Below are 24815 nucleotides of genomic sequence, written 5' to 3'. Positions count from 1 at the left end.
TCAGGATGTCAATTTCAAGTGACATAGTGAGGATGTGGTGCTCTGAAGGCTTGGCATGACCAGGTCCCCTGGGCCTGTCCCATCAGTGTATTACCAGGCATTGGTCTGGAGCTTGCCAAATGTGTTCCCTAAGCCCTGTGCAAGCTCCCTTAACTTCTCTGTAGGCCATTTGCTGTGACGCACATGCTGAGAAACTTAGAAGAGCTGAGAGTTTTTCCTCAATGTCGCACGCATGTGTGGTTTGGGTCCAGTTTTCTTGTCTAATTGTATCTTGGTTATTTAATTATAGGAACATTAGCTTCGGGCCCTGCTCTTTAGATCATTGGTTTGGGCCACATGGTTCCAGGGTTTGAGATAGTGGGTCTCTTATACAAGAGACCTGAACCCCAGCCCTTGGGGTCCTCCCCTGTGCCCCTTACGTCTTTTTTCCCCCTTCTTCCCTGAAATACCCTTGTTCTCTTCTCTCTGTTCCTCCCAAGCCCTTGAGGTCTTAATGTAATTGTGAATCCTGCAGTGTTTATCATCTCTTTCCAGATCGATCACTGGTTGGAGTTCAGTGCGACGAAATTGTCTTCGTGTGATTCCTTTTCTTCTGCACTTAACGAACTCAACATGGGCCTGTCTCTGAGGACCTACTTAGTTGGAAACACTCTGAGCTTAGCAGATTTGTGTGTCTGGGCCACCCTGAAAGGTAGCTGGATGTTCTGTTTCGACTGAAGAGTAGCCTGTGATTTTTTTTTTTTTTTTGGTTTTTGGGTCACACCCGGTGACGCTCAGAAGTCGCTCCTGGCTTGGGGGACCATATGGGACATATGGGGATCAAACCTCGATCCATCCAAGGCTAGCGCAGGCAAGGCAGGCACCTTACCTCTAGCGCCACCGCCCGGCCCCTAGCCTGTGATTTTGTGCTTTTTTTTTTGGTTTTGGTTTTGGTTTTTGGGCCACACCCATTTGACGCTCAGGGGTTACTCCTGGCTATGCGCTCAGAAATCGCCCCTGGCTTGGGGAAGACCATATGGGACGCCGGGGGATCGAACCACGGTCCGTCCTATGCTAGTGCTTGCAAGGCAGACATCTTACCTCTAGCACCACCTTCCCGGCCCCTGATTTTGTGCCTTTTTTTTTTTTAATTTTTTTTTTATGGTTTTTGGTTTTTGGGCCACACCCGGCAGTGCTCAGGGGTTACTCCTGGCTGTCTGCTCAGAAATAGCTCCTGGCAGGCACAGGGGACCATATGGGACACCGGGATCGGACCAACCACCTTTGGTCCTGGATCGGCTGTTTGCAAGGCAAACACCACTATGCTATCTCTCCGGGCCCTGATTTTGTGCTTTTTAATAATGGAATATTCTGTGCCCAGAGCTATAGTAAAATTGGGCGATTCTTTGCCTTCCAAGTGGCTGGCCCAGGTTTGAGCCCCAGCATGCCATTTGGTCTCCTGAGCCCCACCAGCTATAATTTCTGTGGAAGAGCCAGGAATAACACCTTAGCAATGTCGAGTCTGATCCAATAAACAAAAGAAAAAAAGAAGAAACCATAAAAAAGTTGGAATATTCTATTGGCTAAGAAGCGCACAGCTTCCCATTCATGTGTGTGTGTGTGTGTGTGTGTGTGTTTGTATGTTTGTGTGTATATGCCTACCTGCCTGCCATGGGCATTGCTTTGCAGCATTAAACTGCAAATCACAATTTTATACTTGTTCATTTGCTTCAGTTACCCAGACAGAGAAATTGGTTTCTGAAATTGTGGTTCCCCCAATGCTTCTGAACCTATTTGCCCACAGGAAGTGCCGCATGGCAGGAAGAGTTGACACAGGGCAAAGGCCCAGTGCATGTTAAGCGCTGGTTCGGCTTCCTGCAAGCCCAGCAGCCCTTCCGGTCAGTCGGCGCCAAGTGGAGCATTTCCCCAGCCAGAGCCAAAGGGGTGAGTTAGAAAACACTTCAGATTTAAAGTTTCAGTTGGTTTTTCTCTTGGTCACACTGGTGGAGCTCAGGGCTTCACTCCTGGCTCTTTACTCAGAAAGCTCCTGGTGGGACTTGGGGGACCATAGGTTGTGCCAGGATTGGAACCTGGATCTGCTGTGTGCAAGGCAGCCTGAACATATGTGGCAAAGTCTTTATTTTTAAAGCTCCGGTGATAGGCTTAGAAGATGGCACAAAGGGCGGACTCCAGGCTCATTTCCCACACTGCTTGGCAGTGTACCTAGAGTCCCTGAGTACTGCCAGACATAGCACAAAAGCATATACAGGAAAAGACCCAGAAAGGTTTCAGCCAGGTAGGTGGCCTGAAATCTGGGACACGTGTGATGCATGCAAGAGTCCAGGTCTATCCCCCAGAAAGTCCCCAAGTCTCCATCATGAGCAGTTCCTCCTAGACATCACTGGGGTGTCTGCTGTTACCTCCCTGAGGACCAGCTCTGCCCACACCAGAAGCATCAAAAACATTTTCCAGTGAGGTGATTTGGAAGCTGGATTCGAATGTCATATTTTGTGTAGTGGTTTCAAATACAACCTTCCCCCATCCTTCACCTCTTTGCCCACATGAGTCTGCATATTCTAGTTTTATCTTTGCGATGCACTTGATCCCTATTCCACACTGTTATCATTCATTACCCATACATTTTTGATTTGTTTATGTTGCAGCCCTGACTTCCTCTTTTGAAGGAATGGTACAAGGTAGGGCATGGTTTTGGCCATACCTGGCAATTGCTTGGGGGGCCGTGCAGTGCTGGATATTGAACCCAGGGCACCTGCCTTCAGGACATGATGTGTTCTAGCCCTCTAGTCTTACTCCCTGGCTTTCTTTTCTCCCCCTAGGGTCATGCATGCAGTGCCAGAGGTCGGATCCATATCCTTACACAGGCCGGGCATTGGCTTTAATATGGGAACTACATAGCTGTTCACAAGCTTCTTCCACTCTTTTGAGTGCCTCTTCTGTCCTGTCTGGCCTTTTCAGTATTAAGAAATCCAAAGTAGTGGTCACTGAGTTCCATTGCCAAAATATTAAAGTCCATCTTCCCATTTCTTTTTTTTTTGTTTGTTTGATTTTGTTTTTGGGCCACACCCGGCGTTGCTCAGGGATTACTCCTGGTTGTTTGCTCAGAAATAGCTCCTGGCAGGCACAGGGGACCATATAGGACACCGGTATTCGAACCAACATCTTCCCATTTCTACTCTCTTTGTTTTTCTCCCTTGCCTACCCCTCCAATTTTTCTCGCCTAACAGTAACCTGATTTTCCTGCCTTTGAATCTCATGTTCTTTTCCTCAGAATAATTGTTCAGCAGCAGATACTTTCCTCCCTGGTTTCAAGCCTTAGTGTGTTCCTGTCACTTCTGCAGCCTTTTCTGCTAGTCCTGGGTGCAGTTGGTGTTTTTTAGCTGTCGGCTTGCTTTACACACTGTGTGTCCATTATTCATATTGGGTTGATTGAAACCCTTGACAAGGATTTGAGGCCCCCCTGTGCAGGAATGTTAGGCCTCATTTTTCTCATAACTGCCTTGTAGTAGGTGATGAATTATATGTTTAGATGTGTAACAGCGTAACAGTTTTTGTCCCACATTTCAGGCAGCTGAGAAGAAGGCAGATGTGGGCAAGTTTATTGAGCTTCCTGGCGCTGAGATGGGGAAAGTCACCGTCCGGTTTCCACCAGAGGCTAGTGGGTAAGTCCACGGGCTTTGTATTGGGCTTATGTTTCAGAAAAGCTTGTAGGACAGCGATTCAATATTTTAACTATTCATAGCCTCTGCACTCCTGGATTACTCCAGCAGGGGTGCTGGGGATGGAACCTGGGTCAGCTTCATGTTGACCTCTTCCTGTTGGGCTCTCTCTCCAGCCCTCCACTGTTTATCTTAGTGCTCCTTTAGTTTGTGTTTATGTGCAGCTTGTGTGTAGCATCTATGATGTGAGGTGAGCTGTGTGATTTTTCTCATGCAGCCCTGAATCTTGGCAGATCTTAGGAAAGAGTTGGAAGTGTTTCCATTTATTTCATAAAGGAATTGGGAAGCTGATGCCTACACCATCCTAGCAACTGCCAAACTCATCCCTTCTGTGATCCGTGCATTAGAGCAGCTGTCTGAACAGTGTGACTCTGATTTTCTCTAGCTGGACAGTTAAACTAAATTATTTAGTGACTGGCTGGCTGTTTTCCTCTGAGCCTCCTTTAGGTTTGGCCTTGTAAGAACTGCACTTGGTGCTTCATTCAGATTTAGTATCCTTAAATCCTTAAGCATCTTTAAGTATGAGAGAGGTGATCATATTGGCTCATGTACTGATTCTTCTAGGTGTGAGGTTTATTAACTTGTAGCTACTTGTAGTAAGAGATGAGGTTTTTTGTTTTGCATGTTTTGGGGGTAACACTCAGATGAAGGCAGGTGCTTTGTCATGGAGACATTTTTTTCTCACCCTTTTAATATACTTTTAGTTTCGTAGCAGATTGGAGCTTATAGGGAAACTGCACAAACTATTATTTTAAACAGAGTTTCCGTATGCCCAGCACCATGTTTTCCCATGTGTCATTATGTTCAGATGCTACTGTTGTCACAGTTAAATAAAGCAGAACTGAAATTCAGGATTACTTGCATTCCAAACAAAACTTTTCCTTCATTTTTCCTTGGACCCACTCTATCTGTCCTAAGCTGGGGGTGCTCCCCTTTATTTTAGGCAGAAAGTGTTTTAATATTCTTGTTTTCCCTCTTTTTGGGGGGATTCATACCTGGTGGTGCTGGGGAAGCGGGCGCTGATCCTCTTGTGCCCAGAGGATCATGTGATGCTGATGCTGGGGATCAAATTCTGGCACTCTGTGCTGTGCCTGGTGAGCTCTCTGGCTCTCTGAAAGCATTGCTTAGTGCCTGTCTGCCATTATGTGTGCAGATAAATCCTTTTAAATTGATCTAGCATGCCACATGGGGTTCTGGCATATGGGTTGATTTTTAAAATGACAAACACCAGGTTGTGCTTTTCCTACCTGTTTCTTTTTTCCTATTCCTTTCTTTTTATTTATTTATTTATTTATTTTTTGGTCTTCGGTTTTTTTGAGCCATGCCTTGGCAGTGCTTAGGGGATACTCCTAACTCTACACTCAGAAATTATTCCTGGAAAGCTCGGGACCTTATGAGATACCAGGGATTGAACCTGGGTCAGCTGCAGGCAAATACCCTACCACTATGCTATTACTCCAGCCCTTCTTCCTGTTTCTATGGGCTGCAGTCCTGGAACAGGTACTGTAAAACTGCCCGAGCACAGGAGACGAATCTGTTGTGCAGGAGCACATCAAATACCTGCCTTGCTTCGTGCTTCTTGTGCTTGCTTTGCTCCATTATGGATATATTTTCATCACTGTGGGTGTTGATCTCATACCCACCTCCCCAGTGTTGATTTATATCAATCAGTGGTGTCTGATTGATGGGACTGTTGAGTGGATTAGTCCACACCCAACAGTGCTTATGGCTTACTCCTGGCTCTTTTCTCAGGGATCACTCCCAGCTCTGCTGGGTGTTGAGAACTAACCCATGTCATCATGTGCAAGGTACAGGCACCCTACCTGCTGTTCTAGCTTTCTGGCCTCTGTTGATTTGGTTCCTTATCCTTAGGCCCTTAAGAGTTGTAACGGATGGAGTGTTAGTCTAGGCTCTAGACTGAGCTGCAGGATTATCTGCTTCCAGTCCTCTGATATCTAAAACAAAACAGAATCCTGGAGACAGGGACAGCCTTTCCTGTACTGACTTTCCATTCTCTCAAGCTCCTTATTTTCTTGCTTAGCACAGGGGCTGCCTCATTCTAAATAGAATCCCAGTTCTCACTAGCCGTGGGTCTGACTAAACATGCTGCCACACATTGCAAAAATCTTTGGCAGGAGTTTTCCTTCATATTTTTTCCAGATTGTAAGTGCTCATAGTAATGTGTTCCTTTGTGAGATTTTACGTATGGACTGTTTTGTTTTTTTTTATGATTATTTGATAGGTGTGAGAGTTGTTGTCTCCCCACCTCTTCTCTCAGGCTCAAGATTTTATCAGTCCTACGACTAGAAATTGAAAATGGGATGGGAAAAGTAGCTAGCAGGTCTTTGGTTTCATTCTCATCTCCTCACAGAAGTTCAGGTGAAGTTTTTAGTTCAAATTTGCTGATAAGTCTGCTGTATTTTGGTTGTAGTTACTTGCACATTGGGCATGCAAAAGCTGCTCTTCTGAACCAGCACTACCAGCTCAACTTTAAAGGGAAGCTCATCATGAGATTTGATGACACCAACCCTGAAAAAGAGAAGGAAGATTTTGAGAAGGTAATTAAAGTTGGACTGATGAGCCTTTGCCAGACAGTGGACCTAATCCCTTCAAAGGACTAGAATTGATTTTGTTTATTTCCTCAGTTACTTCTTCCCTGACCTCAGCCCAGAAGATATTTGAGCCCCTCTTTAATCCCTCCAAAACTTTCCTTTTGTTTTTCTCTTCCTTGGCTGTAAAATAATTCACATGTGTGAAATCACCCCACAAGCGCATGGGTCTGATAAAGCAGGGTAGCATCGAAGTATTAATTAACCAAGCAGGTCAGGAGAGAGTCATGGAGTTTGTTTGCTTTTCACCTTGTGGTATCTTTCTGAGCCCGCCAAATTCAAACTGTCTTTATTCTTCCAGAACAAAATCCACCAGGTAGGGCAGGGAAGAGTGATCCAGATGAGCTTTTACATATCAAAGGAAGAGGTTTAAGGGAAAGAGGAAGATGGGGGTGGTCTTTGTTTTTGGTTAATAGCTGGGTGTCATCTTACAACTGCAGGCTTCTGTTATAAATAAAACAAAAATCTTTTTAGAAAGGCTACAAGTTTTGTTCTGCTGTTGTCCACCAGAGAGGCAGGAACCCCAGATCAGAACTTAGAAAAGTGGTTTTTATTTTGCATAGGCACAGTGAAAGTTGGCTGTAAAACCATCAAAGGTTAGAGTGTATATGTCATTTTCAAAACAAACAGCTTTTTTCATATCTTTGTCATATACATGTCACAAATTTTTCATAGACTCTCTAAACATAAACATTAGAGAACAAAACAATAGCTATTAAAATCTATACAGGTAGAGCATAAAATTTAACCAACAATTTAATGACCAATGCAAATACCGTCAAGAGATAAACCTAGAAGAATGGTATAGGAGGTTCTGAAAGCAGCTTCTCAGTTGGGTTTTGGTTGGGCGTAGATCCTTTATCTTCTGCTCCATCTTCTTCACCTGCTGTACTAGGCTGCTGAGGTTGCTTGGTACAGAAAGGCCTTTGGTTCCTGGGTCAGAATCTAAGGGGTGGGTGCACTTATCTCCCTGCTATTGGTACCACTCAGTGGGGTGTTTTGACTTCTACCCCATCAAGTGACCTCGATAAGCTGTTGCAGGTTGCCAGACCCAGATCCTCGAACAAAGCACCTTTGCTGGAAGAAAGGTGGCCTCAGCCACTGGGACACTGCTCAATTTTCAGCTCACTCCCCTTCTGCTTCTGTCCTACCAGAGGGGACCTCTGCTACCATGGGTGGTGGAGTAGCTAAGTGACAAGCCCAAAGTAACATGAAGCTGTTCAGAGCAGGAGTTATGTGCATCAATGTTCTGGTGATGGCCACTGCACAATGAGTCCAGTTGAAGGAGACTGTAATGGTGATTACCCACCAGAGGGTCAAATAACTCTTCTTGGATCCCTGCTTGAGTGTCAGTTGTAAAATAAATCATATGTTGTGATATCACCGCACACACCATATCTCTAACCCTAGGCAAGCAGGTCTGAAAAAGTAGAGTAGCAGCGAAGGAGTCAGTCAGGAGAGAGTCATGGAGTCAGTTTGCTTTTCATCTCTGTCTGAGCCTGCCAAAGCCAATCTGCTCTTTGTTTTCAGTCCAACTGGGTGGGGGAGGATGGAGTAAGATCCAGGTGGGCAAACCCCCCCCCCCCAAAAAAAAAAAGTGGGGGACCCGGAGAGATAGCACAACAGTGTTTGCCTTGCAAGCAGCTGATCCAGGACCAAAGGTGGTTGGTTCGAATCCCGGTGTCCCACATGGTCCCCCATGCCTGCCAGGAGCTATTTCTGAGCAGACTGCCAGGAGTAACTAACCCCTGAGCGCTGCTGGGTGTGGCCCAAAAACCAAAAAAAAAAAAAAAAAAAAAAAGATCCAGGTGGGCTTTTACATATGAAAGGACTAGGTGAAAAGGAAAGAGGAAATTGGATGGGGGGACCTTTGTTTTGGATTAGTAGCTGGGTGTCCATCTTAGACTCTGTCATTGTGAAATTGGCCTTAAGTGCTGCAGTTTTCTGTAGTGTCAGTGTGAAATGCTCACTAGAGGTTAATTTCTTTGTCAGTTCATTGTAAGTTTATGGTGAAATAGACACCAAGTCTGTGTTGACAGATGTGAAGACACCCTCAGCTCTTCTCTTTATTTAGAAGCAAGGGGGAGTTGGGGTTTGTTCCTGTGGTTATTTATAAATGGCTTTTCCAGAGTACATGGAAAGCTCCATCACTATGTCAGCTTTCTCAGCTGAAAATGTGGATGCATGAACATGATCTTTGGTTTTTTGTTTTTGGGTTCTTTTTTTCTTGTTTAATGCTATTTTGTCTAATATTATCCAGGTTGTGTAAGCCTCATGGCTATCATTCCCTTTGCCCACATACAGTGTTAGGGCCTGAAAATGACAGACATACCTGGGTGCCCGAGCTCATTGGCTGTTGCTTTTGGGGTTTCCCTGCAGGTTATCTTGGAAGATGTTGCTATGTTGCATATCAAGCCAGATCAGTTCACCTATACCTCAGACCATTTTGAAACCATCATGAAGTACGCAGAGAAGCTGATTGAAGAAGGGAAGGCATATGTGGACGACACCCCAGCAGAGCAGATGAAGGCCGAGCGTGAGCAGAGAGCAGAATCCAGGCATCGAGGAAACTGTAAGCCACTGGCAATGCTTTTCACTCACCCGCTTCTCATGTCCTCTTTCTGTGACTGTCTTCACGGAAGCCCACCTGGGAATACTGCCCAGTTAGGACTCATCTCTTAGGAATCCTTCTTTCCTGCTGTTGAGGGGAGTGGGGGTGTTGTTGTCTCCTTGGTGCTCAGAGCGATAGGTGGCCTAGGGGGCCAGGAAGTCCTGGACATTGATCCCCCCTCCCCCCCCACTTCACATAGCCAAGGGCTAGAGCCCTTTCCCAAACCAGAAATATCTGTTCTTTGCCCTTCTGTCCATTTTGGCTTCCTAGTTAGTATAACAGCAAGTTGTGAAGTGCACCCCTCTAATACCTTTCAATGCAACATCTCTTCATAGCGCCTCAGCTGACTCTCAGCCTTTAGAATGTAAAGTGTTTGATGTTATGCTATTCACTGCCAAGTCTTCCTCCCTCCCTCCCTCCCTCCCTCCCTCCCTCCCTCCCTCCCTCCCTCTCTCCCTCCCTCCCTCCCTCCCTTCCTTCCTCCCTCCCTCCCTCCTATCCTCCCTCCCTTCCATCCTCCCTCCCGCCCTCTCTTCTTCCTTTCTTCCTCTTCCCTTCCTTTCTCCTTCCCTCCCACATGTAAATGTGAATGTAGTATGTAAGTGTTGCTCTTGTCCCATATATCTGAAATAGCACTTGGCAGAAAAAACCAAAGACCAGCACACTCTTATGTTCGTTCCTTGTTTCTGTGCTTCTGAATTGGGCCAATTTCCTTCTGTGGTGACGTGCTAAAACTCCCACATGGCTGTTTAAATCTCAGCTGCTACATTTGAGAACTCTAGGAAATGAAAACTGTTACTGCAAACTTCTTTTTATTGTCTCTTTTATTTTATTTTTAGCTTTTTGTTCTGGGCCAGCCACACCAATCATTGCTCAGCAGTTATTCCTGACTCTGCTCAGGAGTGACTCCTGGCCGTGACTTGAGGAACCATAGGCAGTGCCAGGGATCAAACTGGAGTAGGAGCTGCCCCGTACAAGGCAATTTATTCACAGTACACTTTCTCTGGCTGCTCTTTTAATTTTTAAAATTTCTCCATATTTTTAGAGCTCTCATTGGACTTTCATTTATTTGTGGAGGTCAGTGCTGGGCATCACCAGGACTATATCTGGCTTTGCTAAATGGCCACGGATAGCCAGAGATTGACCCAGGGCCTTATGCGTGGAACATGCAGCCCAGCCCTCTGAGCTGGAACCCATTATTTCTTATCAGACTTTTAATATAGATGGAGACTTCTAGAGCTTTTGGGGGAGAGTGAAACTTGTCTCATGCTATTTCTATCATCTCATTTTGGTCATTCCAGAATCCCCTGCTTTCCACAGGAATGACTGGAAGGGCTTTCAGGATGCTGTGTGCTCAAATTCTCAGCTCAGACCATATTCTTTGGCTGTGCATGACAGGTACCCACAGCCTCCGGCTGGGCCAGCTTGCCCTATGCTCTGGACTGAGTGAGACAAGCCTGCACTGAGACACAGACAGGAGGAGTTGTGTGCTGGGTGGCAAATGAAAAGGCTCAGTGAGAGATAACCTAAACCTTGTTCTTCCTCTTCCCCTTCATCAGTTCTCTCAGGAATGTGGGTTGATTTTAGCTCTTCTCTGGTGAGATGGCAACACTTCTTGTTCTGTGAGCTTTCCAAAACAAAACCATGCCCTTACTCTTCACACCAGGGGTCTCAAACTCAATTTACCTGGGGGTCACAGGAGGCAAAGTAGGGGTGATCCTTGAGTGCAAAGTCAGTAGTAAGCCTTGAACATTGGGGGGTGTGACCCAAACAACTAAAACAAAATAAAACAAAACAAAAAAAAGAGTCCTCTAGGGCAGGGCCACAAAATGTTGTACGGAGGGTCGTTTGCGTCCCGAGATCCCTGCTTCACACTTTACAATCAGCCCTAGCCCTAGCACAGGATTTTTCAATGAAAGAAAGTGTTTGTAACTGGAAGGGGAAGGTGGGGAAATTAAGATCCAGGCATCTTGGAGCTCTATTTTGAATTGCCCCTGTGAGTAGTAACTGAGCTAACACGCTTCTTTTCTAGCTATCGAAAAAAATCGACAGATGTGGGAAGAAATGAAGAAAGGAAGCCCCTTTGGCCAGTCTTGCTGTCTGCGAGCCAAGATTGACATGAGCAGCAACAACGGGTGCATGAGGGACCCCACGCTGTACCGCTGCAAGATTCAGCCACACCCAAGAACTGGAACCAAGTACAAGTACGTGAGTCTCTTTGGCTGGGGACTTTTTTCTGAGGTGCCTTATGAACCAGGAGAGGGCACAGAGTAGTCAGGAGGTTGGAGTGAGTTCACTTCGAGTCCATTTGGCCTTTACAGGTGTCTGTGATTTTGTGTGTGTGTGTGTGTGTGTGTGTGTGTGTGTGTGTGTGTGTGTGTGTGTGTGTGTGTGTTTTTACTAGGAGCTGGGCCTTCACCTTGCAGTGTTTGGAGGCTGTTCCTGGCTGTGTGCTCAGGCGTGGCACCTGACAATGTTGGGAATCAACTGGGGTTGGCCAGCCCCCTGTCTCATTGCCCAGCCCCTGCAGGCCAATTTTCTTTTTTTTTTTTGGTTTTTCAGGCCACACCCATTTGATGCTCAGGGGTTACTCCTGGCTAAGCGCTCAGAAATTGCGCCTGGCTTGGGGGAACCATATGGGACGCTGGGGGATGAACCGTGGTTCTTCCTTGGCTAGCACTTGCAAGGCAGACACCTTACCTCTAGCGCCACCTCGCCGGCCCCTGCAGGCTAATTTTCTTTCAGGACTTGTTTCTTCATGCCGCATTTTGCTCAGGCTCTCTGACTGAAGATCGTGGCACTGGAAAGGCCCTTCCTTGGGATCTCTGCAATTAATCTAGAACCTGTTTTCACTCTGTCAATAAGGTTACTTCATTTTTAGTTAAAGATGCTTTTCTGCCAATTATAAACTTAGATTCTGCTGTGCAAAAATTCAGAAAAGTGGTAGGATAAAAAATTATGAAAATAGTGAGCATTATGAGAAATTACCATGTTTGGTCCAAAGAGATAGGGCAGCAGGGAGGGTTCTCTTCTTGCATGTCACCAACTTAGATTAGATCCCTGGCATCCCCTATGTTCACTGAGCTCTAGCAGGAGTAAGTCCTGAGCACTGCTGGATATGCCGGGTATTTTTATGGCTCCCCCCAAAAAAAGATACTAGAAACTTTTTTTTTTCTATTTTGACTTATTTTCTGTGCTGTTTGTACTTATGGTCAGATCAACAAAAATTTTTTTTCCTGCAAACTCTCCCTTATCCCTGTCAGTTAGTTTTCAGGTAACCATAGAATAGATTTCTAGGTAAAATCGTAAACTAGATATCTTATATGTTTTTAGAAGCCTACTACATGAAAATATCGAAGAAATTGGTAAAGGTTGATAGTTATGCGTGTGTGTGTGTGTGTGTGTGTGTGTGTGTGTGTACCAACACAGTAACACAGTGTGATTAAATAAACTCTTTTACTCCCAGTAAAAGACCCAGTGGTGCTTAGGGGTTACTTTTGGCTCTATGCGTGTGTGTGTGTGTGTGTGTGTGTGTGTGTGTGTGTGTGTGTGTGTGTGTGTGTACCAACACAGTAACACAGTGTGATTAAATAAACTCTTTTACTCCCAGTAAAAGACCCAGTGGTGCTTAGGGGTTACTTTTGGCTCTATGCGTGTGTGTGTGTGTGTGTGTGTGTGTGTGTGTGTGTGTGTGTGTACCAACACAGTAACACAGTGTGATTAAATAAACTCTTTTACTCCCAGTAAAAGACCCAGTGGTGCTTAGGGGTTACTTTTGGCTCTACACTCTGGGATCACTCCTGGTAGTGCTCACTGTACTGTACCTATGGGGTGCCAGGAATTCAACTGGGTCAGAAGTGTGCAAGGCAAATGCCCTCCTCAGTACTATTGGTCTTGCTGCATTCCTTCATTTTTAGCAGGATGATTGCTTCTTTTTTAGTAAACAACAGTTGGAGAAGTACATTAGAATATATACATTTTACGGTTTGTTGATATTATAAAGCTAAATCACCCTAACCCCCCAGTTACTCTTCATTACTTCCCTACCATGATTCACATTGGCCATTACTAAAAGGGTCGTAGAATTTAAATTTGCTGTGTTCATACTGTTCTCTTAAATTGCAACTTTATTTTTTTTGTTTAGTCAAATAAGTGAGCAATGTACTTGTCTTCACAGTGTATAGCTACTGATTAATAGGAGTCATAGTACCTGTGGGTATTTCAGAAATTTCCTAACTTGGGAAGAACCGAAATGGTATTGTTACAACTGTATTTAAGGCAAAAAAGGAAATACTGCTTCACATGGATTTTATTTTCAAAATGCCCCTTTTTCCCCTAGTGTTTACCCGACGTACGATTTTGCCTGCCCCATAGTTGACAGCATCGAGGGAGTGACTCATGCCCTGAGGACCACCGAGTACCATGACCGAGACGAGCAGTTTTACTGGATCATCGAAGCCTTGGGCATTCGGAAACCTTACATCTGGGAGTACAGCCGGCTGAACCTCAACAACACTGTGCTCTCCAAGAGGAAGCTCACCTGGTTTGTCGATGAGGGTCTCGTGGACGGCTGGTATGTGACTAGGAATTCCCAGCCCATTGGACTAGATAGAACAGTAATTTTAGAGCCCCTCTACAGGCCTGGGAGGATGCATGGAGAGCTGGATTGGGGATTATATACTATTGCTTCAGTCCACCTAAGATTTTTTTTACCTGAATGAGCAAGAGTCTGTAGACTTTGTATTGACCTCTCTTCACAGTTCAGTGTGGTCCCCAAAAGCAAAATATATGTGTTACACACTGTATTCCCAACAATTACTATGGCTCTGAATTTGATAGAAGGCCCATCTGTCTGTGGTCCTGCACATTGGGTGTTGCAAACCCACTTGATAGAGTTTTTAGCTCAGACCTACTTTTGTAGGGGTATAGTTCAGCAGCATGGGACTTGCAGTGCAAGTGAGACCCTGGGTTTGATCCCTGGCACCTCAAAAAGTAGAAAATAAAAGACGTTTTAAGATACTGGATACTGCGCCAGAGGTATAGCATAGCAGAGCGGGCTTTTGCCGTGCACGCTGCTGACCCGGGTTCAATCTCTGACACCATAAGGTCTCCCGAGTATGCCAGGAGTAACTCCTGAGCTACTACCAGATGTGGCCCCAAAACAGGAAACAAACAAACAGAAAAGGTAGTGGATTCTGCGTGCCCTAAAGCTGCCACTTTAGCATCTATATTTTACAAACGTGCCTTCACTGTGTCCAGCGGGCCGGATCAAACATGGCAGCAGCAGTTCTTCCCTGCCTGGCTGTGCTCTGCCCATTGGCTGTACCTGTTTGTGCTGTTCCCTGAAGCATTGGTGCCTGCTCTTTAGAAACTGTTTGTGGTTCGTTACACTCTCCCTCTTCCTCAGGGATGACCCCCGCTTCCCCACAGTGCGTGGTGTTCTGCGGAGAGGGATGACGGTGGAGGGGCTGAAGCAGTTCATCGCTGCCCAGGTGAGCTCCCCCTCACCACCATCACTGGACCTTCTGGCATCTTCTGTTTCTTTAGCCTCTCCTGTTGCCACTGTTCCTTAGATGGCACAGCCTATGTGGGATTTTTTTCAAGAACATATTTCACAGTGTCTGTGATAGAGTTTTGTGCTTGAAACTTCTAGCTTAGAAATAACAGTCATCTGGACTGTAGTCATCCAGCACAGCCAGTTTCTGTAAAAATCACAACTATATAGTGTGTATTTTTTTTATTGTAAGAATTTATTTAAGAGACAAAATTGATTAACATATTGAGGTAAACTGACTGACATAACATAATATAGTAACATAACATAACATATAATTTTATAATATACACTTTTTTTTTTTTTGGTTTTTGGGCCACACCCGGTGGTGCTCAGGGGTTATTCCTGACTGTCTGCTCAGAAATAGCTGCTGGCAGGCACAGGGGACCATATGGGACACCAGGATTTGAACCAACCACCTTTGGTCCTGGATCGGCTGCTTGCAAGGCAGACACCGCTGTGCTATCTCTCTGGGCCCTAATTATATAATATAATAATACATGTAAGTCAGCGAACATTTCTAAATAAAACACAATTTTTTTTTGATCATAATGACTTACATATCTTTCACAGTTGTATTTTAGGTACATATTAACATTGAATCAGGGGGATATCCATATATAGTGTGTATTTTTTAAATGGTGTTTTATATCCATCAGAAGTATACTTGCAAGCATTTATTTGATTTATTTTATTTTTTGCTAACCTGCATTTGTTTCATTTAAGGACAATTTTCTAACCTTGTGATTGCATGATTGATAAATGGTTTCTTGTTTCTCTAGGGCTCCTCACGATCGGTCGTGAACATGGAATGGGACAAAATTTGGGCATTTAACAAAAAGGTACACATTTTGGTTATGGTCCTCTTTTTTATGCTCCTCTTGAATGATACAATTAGAATTCATTAATTTTTCTCACGATAGCAAACAGTTTGTGAAGGGTATTGTCATTTTGCAGTATTTGAGGAAAATGGAATGTTTTGGGGTTCCACACCCAGTGGTGAGCAGGGGTTAGGTTATCGCTGGCTCTGCACTCAGGAATCATTCCTGGCAGTGCTCAGGGGACCATATGGGATGCTGGAAATAGAACCTGCATCAGCCATGTACAAGGCACACGTACCTTATCTGCTGTACTATTGCTCTGGGCTCTGTTTTCCCTTTTTAAACAGGGAAATGACATTAAATTTATTTATAAACAAGTAGCAGTGATTAAAGCAAACACACCCAGAGTTATGGGGGGATGGTAACAGTTTTTCCTTCCATCGTTTTTGAACATTCTGCATTTCATTTTTCTGCTTCCAAGCTGCGAGCGCTCTGTAAGAAGGTATTTCTTAATGCTTCTCCTTGCCTTCCTCGGCACATAGCTCTGAGCATAATATATGTCATCTATAACATGAGATGTTACCCAGCTTTGAAGCACAATCACATTTATCTGACTTGCCTATCCAAACCCATTGAAAATGGATTATTTTTAGTTTAAAAAAAAATCACGTCCTCTGATATTTTAGGGGCAAAGGGACTATTGGGCAAATCCCATACCTCGGTGTGCTGAGAGGACACAAGTTTTATTTGGTTGTACTGAAGGTCCATTTGTGTAATTCCTGTGTCTTAGTGAATTTCACTATTGAGAAAACTGTTCTCAGCCCAGGGTTCCTGTCTTATTGACATTCCTAATTGTAAATTGGAAGCAGACACTTTGATGCTGTCGCCAGACACATGGTTGGAGCTCGGTTCTGTGATTGTGCCCTGCCTAGTCTTGGTTGGTTTTTCTGGCCAGCCAGGCCTTGCCTGGAGAAGTACTGCTTGTCTCGCATGTGCTATGAATCTGCTTGCTCTGGTCTGGTCATGTCTGGCCTGTGTGTCCCCACATCAAGGGATTAGTAATTGGTTCTCACTGTTGCTGCAGTTACTAATATCCAACAAAGCTGAATCAACAGGCAGGGATCACTCTGGTGCATATTCCTAAGTGAAACATATCAGAACATATCAGGTTTGACTAAAGCTGCATAACACGTTCAGAGATCCGTCTAGGAGTCCAGAATTGCCTCAGAACGAACATTTTTCTTGTCTTTCTTTCAATGACTCTTTCTGCTTTTCTTCTATTCTTCTCCCTGGAGACAGCTCTTTTCTTTCTTTAGTTTGGGGTGGGATGGGGTGATGTTTGTTTTCTAGATCTTTGGATGACATCAATGGGTCCCTCTCAGACATTGGCATTTAGACTGTCACTCCTCTTCCTCCCAGTTCCCCAGATTGCCACATGCCAGCCAGTGCCATTAAGGTGGTGCTACCTCTGGCCAAGCCATTTGTTGGTGTTCCATGTCCAAGAGGAAGGCAGCTGGCCACTCCTAGGAGGCAGCATATTTTCAGCTCCTGGAGTTAGCATATTTTCAGCTCCTGGAGTTGTGTGGCTCCAATCTCTACCTCTGGGCCGGTCCCTCCAGACTTGAGCCAAACAGAGGAAAATCCTTCCTGCTGTCAGGGGCTGTGGGAAGACTTGGGAACAGGTGCATATTTTCTGGTTCACTATCCTGAGTCATGAGGCTTATTTACCATTAAACACCATCTGAAAGAACAGCAGCTCCAGTAAGGGCAATCAGAAAAAAAGTTGGACTCTTACCAATTTCCCTTTAAAAAAAAAACCTGTTGGTTTTTGTGCCACACCTGGCTTTGCACACTCTGCTCAGGGATTACTCCTGGTGGACTAAGGATCTCTGTGGTGCAGGGATTGAACTCAGGTCAACCAACATGCAAGGCCAGCACCCTCCCCTGTCTACTATTCTGTCTCCAGCCCTTGTTTTGTTTCTGTCATTGGTCTTCACAACGTCTTTCCGCCCCTCTTTTCCTTCCTTTCCCCAGGTCCTCGGCTCTCACTTGGCATTCCTATTATTTTTAATTTCATTTTATTTTTTTTATCACTTAACCAACTTTATTACATACATGATTGTATTTGGGTTTCAGTCATGCAATTTTTAATCTGATTTCTCTTTCATTTGTGTGTCACTTGCAAATAAAACTCAATTATTCTTTTGTGTTTTATTTTGGACCATATACAACAGAGCTTGGGCATCCCTTCGAGCTCTGAGCTGGTAGTGCTCTGGGGACTCTGAAGTGCCAGGAATTGAACCTGGCTTCCAGTTTGCAATGGATATGCGTGGCCTAGGAGACCTCTCTCCAGCCATGCAGATTAAGTCTGAGGGGTGCATCAATGCACAATAGTAAGATAGCACTATGAGGTGAACATTGAGGGCAGAGCTGGGCATCCCTGGATTATGGCCCCAAAAAGATGAGCACACAGCCTACCATTGACCTACCCTCCCTCTGAAGTGACTGGGCTACTGGTTTTCTTGGGCTTCCTTCTCACCTCAGTACCAACCAGCTGATGATTCTTCTGTGTCTGAACCAAGTGAGGTATATATCTAGTTCCACAATAAGCCTTTCCTAGACATTTGCAGGAGACATTTTTATCACAACCCATGTTGCTATTTTCTCTTTATGTTCAAGGACAGTCTTCTTAGTTAAGGCAGCTATGAAAGGCTCATTCACAGCTGTGACTACTGGTCTCTACCTGCTTGCAAGACTTTAGTCCAATAATCATGTTAGTTTTTTTCTTGTGATGATTATATAATCTTTCCCCCCAAACACTCTCCAAGTGTTTGGGTGAATCTCCACCCACCTCCCAAGTCAGGAACAGTTTCTATAAATAAAGGTATGTTTAGTAATACCTAGCTGGAGACAGGGCAGCTATTCCAGGTTAGGTGAGGCTCTGGGGGGTCTCAAGCCTGGCCTCTCTCTTATGCCTGTTCTTTTGCACATAATTCCCTGAAAGCCTTAGAGCTAACTTTAGGAATAAATAGTTGAAAACCACGCTCTTTTTTTTGTTTTTTTTTTTTTTTTTGGTTTTTGGTTTTTAGGCCACACCCGGCGGTGCTCAGGGGTTACTCCTGACTGTCTGCTCAGAAATAGCTCCTGGCAGGCACGGGGGACCATGTGGGACACCAGGATTCGAACCAACCACCTTAGGTCCTGGATTGGCTGCTTGCAAGGCAAACACCGCTGTGTTATCTCTCCGGGCCTGAAAACCACACTCTTGAGAATATATTTTAGTATTGTGCCATTTCAGAATGAGATATATTAATAGGCCGAGCCCAAGAGGCGCCAAGCTCCTTCAATCTTGACTCCCTATAGGATGCTCCTTCAGGGTGTTTCTGCTCTGGATGTGGCTGTGAGAGTCACCCCCCCCTTGGGGTTTGAGGGGTTCAGGGATTTAAGGGAGATTTTTATTTATTTATTTATTTATTTATTTATTTATTTATTTATTTATTTGTGGTTTTTGGGTCACACCTGGGAGTGCTCAGGGGTTATTCCTGGCTCCAGGCTCAAAAATTGCTCCTGGCAGGCATGGGGGACCATATGGGACACCGGGATTCAAACCGATGACCTCCTGCATGAAAGGCAAATGCCTTACCTCCATGCTATCTCTCTGGCCCCTTAAGGGAGATTTTTCAGCGTGGTGTTAGTAAGTTTTCTTTTTCTTGTGACAAGAAAGGCCTGGGCTCATCTTGGCTGCCTCCGTTTCTCTTTACTATTGTGATTGTCCCTCTCAAGAAACAAGCCATGAAAGGAGACAGACCCTAGGTCCCTCTGGAAACCTGTGGAGACTGAAGAGATGATGAGCAGGGTCTGGCTTTTCTCACCCTTTCTGGCCTGGGTGTCAGGATACAGGCTGTAGGCTCCAGAGTTGCCTAATTCTAGCGCCTAAGGCCGTTTTCCTCAGGGTGGAGTCAGGTCACCTCTTTCCAGGAAAGCCCAGTTGTGAGAGTCCTTCAGAATGGACTGATTCTGGGATGCCAGGTCCCTTAGTATCTCTACAAAGCCGCAAGATGATTACTTTCTAACAGAGTTGGGGATTGTTTATAAGATGTGCTGACATGCTGCTTAAAACTCGATTGTTTCTCTTAACTGGTCCTGGGAATACCCTCCGCATTTTTCCTGCAGCCTTAGTTTATGTTTCTTTGTCTCTTTTTTTATTTGGCAATAAAATGTTCGGGAACCACAGCCACGTTGGTAGCCACATGACAAGTCCAGTTTCTAAGTTACTGTCAGCCCTAAAGGAACACACCTATTTAGACACCAATGTGAATTTGAAGCCACCTAATGTTCAGAAATAAAAGGAGGTAACAGATTAATCTACTTGCAACAAGAACTAACTAAACCTTCTGATACAAAGATACAAAGATTTTCACAAATGTTCTTGCTGTTGTGCTTTTTTCCCCTTTATCCTTATTTTTGTCTTTTTAAATTTTGCTCACATCTGGAAACAAATGCATAATGATTAACTATGTCAACTATATGATACACAATCTCTAATCTATAATATTGTTTTTAGAAATGCTAGGAAAAAATTGGGGCAGGTGAACTGCCCCCCAAAAAATAACAAACCAAATTAGTAAATGCAGTAACAAAGAAGCCAGTTAGTATTCCTGGCTGTTGCCGTCCCAATTAGGTGTGAACTGATCCAACTGATGAGATGTGAACTAACTGACCATCTAATGGTAAAACTTTCTGTTGCAGGTCATTGACCCTGTGGCCCCCCGGTATGTCGCCTTACTGAAGAGGGAAGTGGTCCCAGTGAACGTCCCTGAGGCGCGGGAGGAGATGAAAGAAGTGGCCAAGCACCCAAAGGTCCCTGTAGTCCCCTCCCCCATCTTCACCTCGTGTTGTGTCTGTCCCAGAAGCAGAAAGAGCGAGACTATGAGGGGAATGTGCTTTGGGGGCAGTGGCAAGATTGGATTCTTTAGAGCAGCTCCTTCCAGTGTCCCCCAGCTCTGCTCAGGAGCATCATGGTTTTGAGGCTGGTTCTCAGCATTGGACACTGTAGGGTCGAAATGTAGTGTGATCTCTCTTTCTCTCTCTCTCTCTCTCTCTCTCTCTCTCTCTCTCTCTCTCTCTCTCTCTCTCCCCCTCTCCCCTCTCTCCTCTCTCTCCTCTCTCTCTCTCTCCCCTCTCTTTCTCTCTCTCTCTCTCTCTCTCTCTCTCTCTCTCTCTCTCTCTCTCTCTCTCTCTCTCTCTCTCTCTCTCTCTCTCTCTCTCTCTCCCTCTTTCCTCTCTCTCCTCTCTCTCCTCCCCTCAAGCCTGCGCTCTGCCCCCGGAAGTAAAAACCCTGGCTCAGCACTAGATAATTCTCTACAGTGTGGAGAGAGCTCCATGCTTGCTTATTGTTTTGTAGACAAGTTTGCCTTTGTGTGTTTTAAGGAAGAAACGAGATTATATGTGTCTGAATATATTTATTTTTGAGGGGGTCATACCGGGTCATGCTGAAGGGGCTACTCCCAGCTCTGTTCTTCAGAGTCACTCACAGCAAGGCTCAGTGCAGATGTGATGTTGGGGAGCTGGAACTAGAGCCCCTGAATGTAAAGTATAAGCTCAACCCCTCCAGACTCTAGACTTAGTCTCACAATAGACTCATGCTCGCTACTGGGCCCAAGGTATGACTGACTGTGACAGTCTTTCTCTTGGCATATGGCAATATTGCTTTTCCTTTTAAGTATGCGAGTTATTTTATGGGAACCAGTTAAGATCAGGCAGGGAGGGGCCGGGCGGTGGCGCTGGAGGCAAGGTGCCTGCCTTGCCTGCGCTAGCCTAGGACGGACCGCGGTTCGATCCCTCGGCGTCCCATATGGTCCCCCAAGAAGCCAGGAGCAACTTCTGAGCACATAGCCAGGAGTAACCCCTGAGCGTCAAAGGGTGTGGCCCCCCCCCAAAAAAAAAACAAAAAAAGATCAGGCAGGGAGGTATGGGTGTGTGTGTGTGTGTGTGTGTGTGTGTGTGTGTGTCTTATCAGATGAAAAGTGGTGCTTATATTACCCATTCTGGTTAGCTTAAGTGTCAGGTTTACCTAATGTTTTTACATTGGAATAGGCAGATTTATTTATTTATTTTGGTTCATGTGTTTTGGGGCCATATCAAGCTGTGCTCAGGGTTTAAATCCTGCTCAGGGGGGCCGGGAAGGTGGCGCTAGAGGTAAGGTGTCTGCCTTGCAAGCGCTAGCAAAGGACGGACCGTGGTTCAATCCCCCGGCGTCCCATATGGTCCCCCCAAGCCAGGGACGATTTCTGAGGACATAGCCAGGAGTAATCCCTGAGCGTCAAATGGGTGTGGCCCAAAAACAAACAAACAAAAAAATCCTGCTCAGGGTTCACTCCTGGTAGAGCTCTGAAACATTTTTTTGGGTGCAGGGGATGCAACCTAGATCTGCCTCATACAAAGCAAGTGTTCAACCTGCGACTATCTGTCTAGCCCTTGGACACAAAATTTTTTTCTCCCCAGAATGCTTCCCTGTTAAAATATAATTGAGTCAGAGGGTTTAAATGACACAGATGCCACTTGTTTAACAAGAACTAATTAGGAAGCACTTGGAATGGAAACAGGATTGCTACTTTCACATTTATTTTGCAAATTCTTTATACAAATTCTGTCCAACAAAAGCTGAAATGTAACAAGTAGAGAAGAATGAAACCTTATTTCATTCCAGTGCTTTTCTCTTCTGAACTTGGAGAAGATTTTCTCTCCTTGCACAAAGACCACCTATCCATATCTGGTGCCTTGAGGCCTTCCCTGTATACATATAATCAAATCCTGTTGTAGAGACTAGTTTGTGCTTGACTGTACTTCCCAAGGGACTTAGAGATCTCCACTGCAAGAGAACAGATGCAGATTGCAGATTCTAGCTGGAGACTCTAAAAGGCAAAGAGCATTTCAGCTCTGAGAACAGAAATGACTGTCAGGTGGCTGGTGGGATTCAAACTCACGAACAGTTCCTGTTTGGTTGTGATGAGCGAATGTAAATAATTCTGTTTTGGGTTCAGTCCATTGTTTCAGCCAACACACTCCTATTTCTCCCTCTAGAATCCTGACGTGGGCCTGAAACCAGTGTGGTATGGCCCTAAAGTATTCATTGAAGGGGCCGATGCAGATACGCTGTCCGAGGGGGAGATGGTGACATTCATCAACTGGGGCAACATCAACATTACTAAAGTGCACAAGTAAGAACTGTGGGTGCATTTGGTTTGGTTTTGTCTTTGGGTTTGGGGCTACACCTAGCGGTGCTCAGGGATTAAAATTCCTTAATCTGTGTATCACAAATACAGAACAAGATAATGCATTTATGGCATGTGTGGTTAGCTCATTCGTTTTTTAACTTTCTAATCTTACCATCCAGAAATGCAGAAGGGAAAATTGTCTCTCTTGATGCAAAATTAAATCTGGAGAACAAAGACTACAAGAAAACAACAAAGATCACATGGCTTGCAGAAAGCTCCCGTGCACCCCCTATCCCCACCGTCTGCGTCACGTACGAGCACTTGATCACAAAGCCTGTGCTTGGCAAAGATGAAGATTTTAAGCAGTATATTAACAGGAATACGAAGGTACCTTCCCACAGACACTGAAGCATCTTTCCCTGCTTACAGATGAGAACTACGAAAGCTGCTCCAGGGATTTTGCTGTTCAAAATGGAAACAATTTATAGAGTTTAGTTAAACGTAACCCTGTGCTCCCATTTTATATGGGATGGAAAGTGCAGCCCTGTGAGGCTTAAGAGTGTGTGTGCGGGCCCAGAATGACAGCACATTGGGTATGCTCACCTTGCATGCAGCCAAGCTGGGTTACATTCCTGGCATGCTCCTTAGTTCTCTGGGTACCACCAGGAGTGATCCCTGAGCACAGAGTCAGGAGCACTGCCATGTGTGGGCAACCCCCAAAATGGAATTTGTGCAAGGCCAAGTGGTAGGTGGTGGAGCTGGGTCTGGGACATGGGCACCCTGGCTGTGTCTCCGTATCTGCTCACATTGCGTTTCCCACATATTCAGTATCTGTCTGCAGGATACCTGTCAAGTTACTAAAAGGTTACCTGAAGCCACTTAGTTCATGATATTAACTTGCAAATGTTACCACCACAGCTGCTAATCTGTTTCGTTGGGTTTTTTGTTAATTGTTTTTGTCGTGCACCCCCCCCCCCAACACACACACTGAAGCATCCAACTGTTTTAGATCTCTTTAATATGGGAGCCTAAAGTTAAAGAACATTCCAACTTTAGATGGAGAGGGTGGGACATGAGTGCTTTGTTTAAGAGTTGGTTTAGGTGCTCTGGTTTTGAGGAAGTCTGTTTGACTCTTTCTGCATAGCATGAAGAGCTCATGCTTGGCGATCCCTGCCTTAAAGACTTGAGGAAAGGTGACATCATACAGCTGCAGAGACGAGGCTTCTTCATCTGCGACCAGCCCTATGAGCCTGTTAGGTAAGGAGATGGGACAGAGTATCTTCGAGGAAGTGCCCCTGAGGAAGCTCGCCCATCACACAGTATCAGGAATCAAGCTGGGTATTTTGGTTTTGTTTCTGAGTCACATTGGTGGTGCTCAGGGGTCACTCCTATCTCTGTGTTAGGTAGTCAGTATCTCAGGGCTTGAGCTTGGAGTTTTTGGTTTTGGGTCACACCTGTAATGCTCAGTGATTATTCCTGTCTTGGGACCCTTTGGGATGTTGGGGATTGGACCCAGGCTGGCTACATACGAGGCAAATGCCTCCCAGCAATTTTATTGCTCTAGCCCTGATTATTTTTATTTGGTGGTTTTAATTCACTCTTGGTTATGCTTAGGATATACTTCCTCCTGCCTCTGTGCTCAGGCTTTTGCCACAATATTTGAAGAGATTATTTTCCCAGAAGAGTCTCTGAGCAATAATAGATATTGCTCATTTTTGTGCCTCTTTTGTTGAGTGTGGGACACTGACCACAGCCTCTCAGAGTCGTGCCTGCTGATTATCAGGGCAGTGAGGTGTGATTTGCCCAACCCTTCCTTCTTCGGGACAGGCCTGTGTGTAGCAGGTTTCTTAGTTCTAGTGACCTCTGCAGTGCTTGTGGGTGATGTGGCACAGAGCTCTTGTGAGGGACTTTTGATTGTGAGCAGGGTGAGTTTTTCAGCTCAGATGTACCAGCCAGTGCCAATGAAATCATCTGGGAACTCACTTTGTGGTTGCTGCCTGAATATCTTGGGTCTTACTGGTTTTCAGCCCATATAGTTGCAAGGAAGCCCCGTGCGTCTTGATATATATTCCAGACGGGCACACTAAGGAGATGCCAACCTCTGGGTCGAAAGAGAAGGCCAAAGTGGAAACAACCAAAATTGAGGTATGGCTGAACTTGCCAGCTCATTTGTTTTAATGAGTTTAAATATCAAATATGTGTGTGTTTGTATTTCTTTTCCATTTTTTTTTTTTAAGTTTTTGGGTATACCTGGGTTACTACTGATGGTGATCATGAGACCATATGC

The 24815-nt window shown here is 45.1% G+C and overlaps 1 protein-coding gene across 1 annotated transcript in view; it reads left to right on the top strand.

Moving 5' to 3' along the window:
- Positions 1 to 24815, top strand: part of EPRS1 (glutamyl-prolyl-tRNA synthetase 1) — a 51483-nt gene that overhangs the window by 4468 nt on the left and 22200 nt on the right. Inside the window, exons 4-17 of the mRNA XM_049769543.1 lie at positions 535 to 691; positions 1784 to 1923; positions 3565 to 3659; positions 6148 to 6274; positions 8705 to 8897; positions 10969 to 11140; positions 13276 to 13509; positions 14344 to 14428; positions 15273 to 15332; positions 20061 to 20171; positions 22395 to 22531; positions 22708 to 22915; positions 23673 to 23785; positions 24556 to 24673. Of these exons, the coding sequence (XP_049625500.1) occupies positions 535 to 691; positions 1784 to 1923; positions 3565 to 3659; positions 6148 to 6274; positions 8705 to 8897; positions 10969 to 11140; positions 13276 to 13509; positions 14344 to 14428; positions 15273 to 15332; positions 20061 to 20171; positions 22395 to 22531; positions 22708 to 22915; positions 23673 to 23785; positions 24556 to 24673 (1950 nt within the window). The remainder of the gene's footprint in view (positions 1 to 534; positions 692 to 1783; positions 1924 to 3564; positions 3660 to 6147; positions 6275 to 8704; positions 8898 to 10968; positions 11141 to 13275; positions 13510 to 14343; positions 14429 to 15272; positions 15333 to 20060; positions 20172 to 22394; positions 22532 to 22707; positions 22916 to 23672; positions 23786 to 24555; positions 24674 to 24815) is intronic.

The sequence above is a fragment of the Suncus etruscus genome, chromosome 3 (assembly GCF_024139225.1).
Source record: "Suncus etruscus isolate mSunEtr1 chromosome 3, mSunEtr1.pri.cur, whole genome shotgun sequence".
Lineage (NCBI taxonomy): Eukaryota > Metazoa > Chordata > Mammalia > Eulipotyphla > Soricidae > Suncus > Suncus etruscus.
The sequence above is the reverse complement of the archived record's forward strand: the minus strand, read 5'-3'. Positions and strand labels throughout refer to the sequence as shown.